Source organism: Oratosquilla oratoria, chromosome 5 (assembly GCF_046742065.1).
Source record: "Oratosquilla oratoria isolate Oo_2021 chromosome 5, ASM4674206v1, whole genome shotgun sequence".
In the NCBI taxonomy this organism is placed as follows: Eukaryota; Metazoa; Arthropoda; class Malacostraca; order Stomatopoda; family Squillidae; genus Oratosquilla; species Oratosquilla oratoria.
The window spans coordinates 23,213,774-23,218,773 of NC_134781.1; the positions used below are offsets into that span (position 1 = coordinate 23,213,774).

The following is a 5,000-nucleotide window of genomic DNA, read 5'->3' on the forward strand; positions in this document are numbered from 1 at the left end:
ACACAAATAAGATTTATCTTTATGAATTAAAAAAAAATAGAGACATAATTTGTTTAGGTGATGTAGACTGACAATGATAGGTAAAAAAAAATAAGTAAAAGAAAAGGAGAATAATGAGGGGGAGAAGGAACAAGGGACAATATTAAAAATGGAAATGTTATTAGTGAGAAGTGAACAATACTGTGTGTGATGACGAGCGATATTTTATGAAAAAAAGGCTAACGCGAGGACCATCATTTGGGGATTTTTTTTTTTTTTTTTTTTTTTTTTTACGACGTCACAGAGGAAAGGTTAGTCACGTGCACTCTAATATTTTTCGCATGAACTTGTTTTCTCTTCCATTTATATTCAAGTTTACATGCATACAAATATATGTGAATACAGTTACGGCAATATACATTTATGCATATGTCTGAATATACATACATATACGTGAAGTAGATGAAATAAAAAAAAATAGTACTAGATACACGAAAACCTATGTAAATGGTTAGTGTGAGCTCTGCACATTAAAAATGTCTGATAAAAGATATGATGAAATAGTTCGGACAGGATCTTATTACCTCTTCTTTAGGGATTTTCCCGTGCAATACATATATATATATATATATATATATATATATATATATATATATATATATATATATATATATATATATATATATATATAATCCCTGTGAACTTGGGTTATTACCACCACAAAACAGGATCAAGAAGATGAACCGCTTGACGAAGAAGTCTGGCCGATCATTTTGAACCCCGAAGAACACACGCGGCGTATGTCCATGATTCAGCGTGTATCGCCACTCCCGCCCAGGCGTGTGGACTCGTGTCCCGTCCCTCATTGTATTGGGGTTTGTATCTCGCTCACGTGTGTGCACGCGTACCCTTGCGCCTGTGTACGGATACATACACGCGTGTGCGGATACTTTTTTTTTATGTGTGTTCATTTATATTCGTGTTGTTTTTTGCGTGTGTGTTCGTGTGTACGAGTGCGGGTGTAAGTTTTTATTTTTTTATTTTTTTTTTTTTTTTTACAGAAAGATGATGTGCATGATTCTTTTTTTGTCTGATCTGCTCGAAAATCGTTTGTGTGTTCGTGTGTAAGTGATTTCACTTCTGAGTATCACGGCAGCATTACGATGTACCAATGACGAGGTCGTATGAAACTACGAGTTCATAAACTTACGACATAAAGATAAATATATATAAAGATAAGTAAAAATAAAGATAATCCGTAGCCCCCTGAATGATATTCTTTATAACATAATATTTATTGTCTACAATTTCAATGACGAATCTCAAGTTTTGGTAACATTTCCCTTGCTCTATCGTTGATTTTTCTGGTAAGAAACATGAGACATTTATATGTTTTGTATTAGTGTAGGTCTTTTCTGTGTCAAAGGATTAAATTAGGAGGATGAAGAGATGAGTCGCCGGTTGTCGCTTCCCCTTATTCAGAAACATGAAGGAAATAAAGCCAAAGATCTTGAAGACCTTTGGTGGGTCCGGAGACTAGGTATCGGCCTCTGAGGGCCCCACCTCTATATATAAATAGAAATCTTAACGAGTTTTGAAGAACGATAGCAGGAAAGTGATTCTCACGTCTGTCTTGAAGTACCAATTGATAGAAACACCCGTTGCTATCCTCTCTGCACTTGTAATACTCAGAAGTGAAAGCGAGTTTGCACAGCCCTGCGCGTTAAACAAACTTTCGATAAATATCATAAAACTAACTCGAACTATTTTTTTATTCCTAAAAATTGAATATTTCCGTCGTAATTTAATGAACGCACGCTAAACCAGACTTTGATAAAATTTGAATTAGTTTCTCTTTTACAATTTTTTTATAGAAATCATGCACGAGATAATACGTACAAATATAATTTTTCTATAGAACCATTTATGAAACTTCAACTTTTTATTAGAAATGTTATTATTTGTACTAATGCAGTTGCCATGTTAATTATTACTTTATTGTTATTATCTTATCACTATTTCCTCTTATCATTATCATTATAATTACTAGTACCATTATAATACTATTAAATAAAACAGACAATTTTTACAGATTTAATGAATGAATATGATTAAGACGAAAGTCTGGATTGAACTTAGATTATGTTCGTCTTCTGTCTACATGTCTGTCCTTCACAACTAAGGCCACAATCGGACGAAAGAAAAATTTGCGTAAGCGAAACTATATATTTCGATTGCTAACTGTAATCCTCTTCAGCAGTACAAAGTGGAAGGAGGATGCTATCTTAAATAGCAACCTCTTACAAAAGAAAGGGAACTTGAAAAATAATAAACGTCACTACCCCAACCCTATGTGACCTGACGTTTATTATTTTCCAAGTTCCATTTCTTTTGTAAGAGGTTGCTACTTAAGATAGCATCTTCCTCCACTTTGTACTACTGAAGAGGATTGCAGTTAGCAGTCGAAATATATAGTTTCGCTTACGCAACTCTTTCTTTCGTCCGACCGTGGTGTTAGTTCTGATTTAAAAATGTGTTACTAAATTTCTAACCAATGTCTGTCCTTGTTTATATGCCGTTATTTCTTTCCTATGTTATTATACATATGAAAACGCATACTAGTGCACATATACATATATATATACATGTATCTATGTAAATGTATACATGTATGTACGTGAAATTTGCATGTATGTACATGTACACACACACACACACTATAAATTGTCGATTAGACTCTACGGGTCTTATTTGCCAATTTTACATATACTAATTCAAGCTTCATTTAAATTTATCCGGGGTTAGCATTTTATATTTCCTTTTTCTTTTCTTTTTTCTTTTTTAACTTGGTAGGACTTAAAAAAATTGCTTAATTGGCGAAGGCATACGTAACTTAGTTCTTGAGTAAGACATTTCATCGGCTTTGCCTGGAAGACTGAGGAAGTGGAGATGATTTTATTCTTCAGGTAAATGGGAAGATGAGATTGAGGTGGGAGAGGATTGGAGGAAGATGAGGGAGGAGAAAGGAGAGGAGAAGCAAGACTAGGAAGAGTAAAAAGATAATAAAGAGTAGGAGGAGGAGGAGGAGGAGGAGGAAGAGACGAAGTAAAACTGAGGAATAGAATTTAGAGGAAGAAGGTGCAGGATCAAATTATGACCGAGAATTCAATAACGAATTATAATTTTATTGATATTTTGGGGATGGTGTGGGGAGAGGATTGAATTTCTTTACTGATTTGAAGAGAACGTCACGATGAGAATAAGTCATATGCGCGCAAACTCTTCTTTGCATAATATGATTCTATTTGCATTTGTCTATAAACTCACGTGTATATGTATATGTGTGATTATTCATAATCTTGAATACGTTCAAATATATATATACATATGTATATATATATATATATATATATATATGTATATATATATGTATATATATTTATAAATATATATATATATATATATATATATATATATATATATATATATGATTGAATGAAGATAGAAGAGAAAGCCGAGCTATTAGATTTGAATTGACAGCCGTTTTTATGTTAACGTATTCAATCTCTCAAACGCCTCCGTACCTACTCATTTCTCATGTATTCAATATATACATATATATGTATATACCAAACCATCATGCGCCCAAAAAACACACATGCACACCAAATGTACATACACTCGTGTGTATGCACAACACCTACACGCATGTATTCTTTCACAACTTGTGAATATACACATGATCTACACCTACACGTGATTCATGGGGGACGTTTGATGGGTTATTACACAACAGGATCAGGAAAACGCGATCGGGGAGGAGCCGTGGACGATTTCTCTCAAGCCTTCGGAGTCCACGCGCCGTATGTCTATGATCCAACGCGTATCACCACTTCCGCCACGCCGAGGGGATACTTGTCCCGTCCCCCACTGTATCGGGGTTTGTATTATGGTGACATCTACCCACGTGTACTGGTGCGTGTAGTATACCCCTGACTCGCGCGTGTATGTATACCGGGATTGCGTATACGCAAGTGGGCCTATACGTGTATTCTTTCCGTGTATACAAAATCAACCCATTCTTTTTGTGGGGGTGATATGTATATACACAGGTATATGCGTACGCGTATAGGCGTGTGTAGATAACCTTGCGTGTATCCCTATACGTGGGGTTTGTACAACGCATGCGTATGTGCGTTTTACACATGGCGTATATACGCAATTGTGTATTTGCGTATATGTGGTCATATACGCATGCGTATACAAAATGAGCCCTCCATGTATTCGGGAATTATTTATAGCACAGGTGTATACGCAGGTGTATATACACGTGTATATACACGTGTATGCGTATAAGAATAACCCTCACTAAAGCAGGGTCAGTATAACCCATACACGTAGACACATGTATACACACGAGCGCGTATACACGCATATGCACATCCACGTGTACGTATGCGTGGATATATGAGGGTACACACACGCACATGTACACCTTTTATGTGTGTTCCCGTTGTCTGACCCTTCTCCTGTGTAGGCCTATGAAGCCCTCGTATCTGTTCCGTTGTCGTGTGTCTGTGCCTGTGTCTGTCTGTGTCTGTGCCCGCTTATCTATGTGTCTGCCTCTCCACCAGCCCGTCTGTTCGTCTGTCTGTTCCTCTGTATGTAAATATGCCCTTCTGTAAAGTGTCATGTTTTTTCTGTGTGTGTGTGTGTGTGTGTGTGTGTGTGTGTGTGTGTGTGTGTGTGTGTGTGTGTGTGTGTGTGTGTGTGTGTGTGTCTGCGTGCCTGTGCACACAAGTATGTCTGAATCCTTCAACTCTATGAGTATTCTATGAGTAATGTTTCCTCTGGGTGTATGTGCAAATCCTGCAGGTAATTTTGTTACTACGCAAAGAAGACAACACAACAGCGCGAGTCTGTGTATGTGAATGCGATAAAGTTGGCAACCCGTATTCAGACATTTCTCCTGAAGAAGACGACTTCGACATCTCCGAAGAGCGTCTTAATCTCGCGGGTGA

At 36.7% G+C, this 5,000-nt stretch overlaps 1 protein-coding gene across 7 annotated transcripts in view; it reads left to right on the forward strand.

Annotated features, from left to right (window-relative positions):
- Nucleotides 1–5,000, forward strand: part of LOC143025406 (uncharacterized) — a 100,868-nt gene that overhangs the window by 44,908 nt on the left and 50,960 nt on the right. For 5 of the 7 annotated variants that reach the window (XR_012966389.1, XM_076185032.1, XM_076185034.1 and 2 more), the window contains exons 9-10: nucleotides 708–854; nucleotides 3,776–3,919. The exons of the other annotated variants lie outside the window; for them this stretch is intronic. Coding sequence is in view for 4 of the 5 variants with exons in the window: in XM_076185032.1 (XP_076041147.1) it covers nucleotides 708–854; nucleotides 3,776–3,919 (291 nt within the window). In the remaining variant the exon portion in view is untranslated. The remainder of the gene's footprint in view (nucleotides 1–707; nucleotides 855–3,775; nucleotides 3,920–5,000) is intronic. 7 annotated transcript variants of the gene reach the window in all.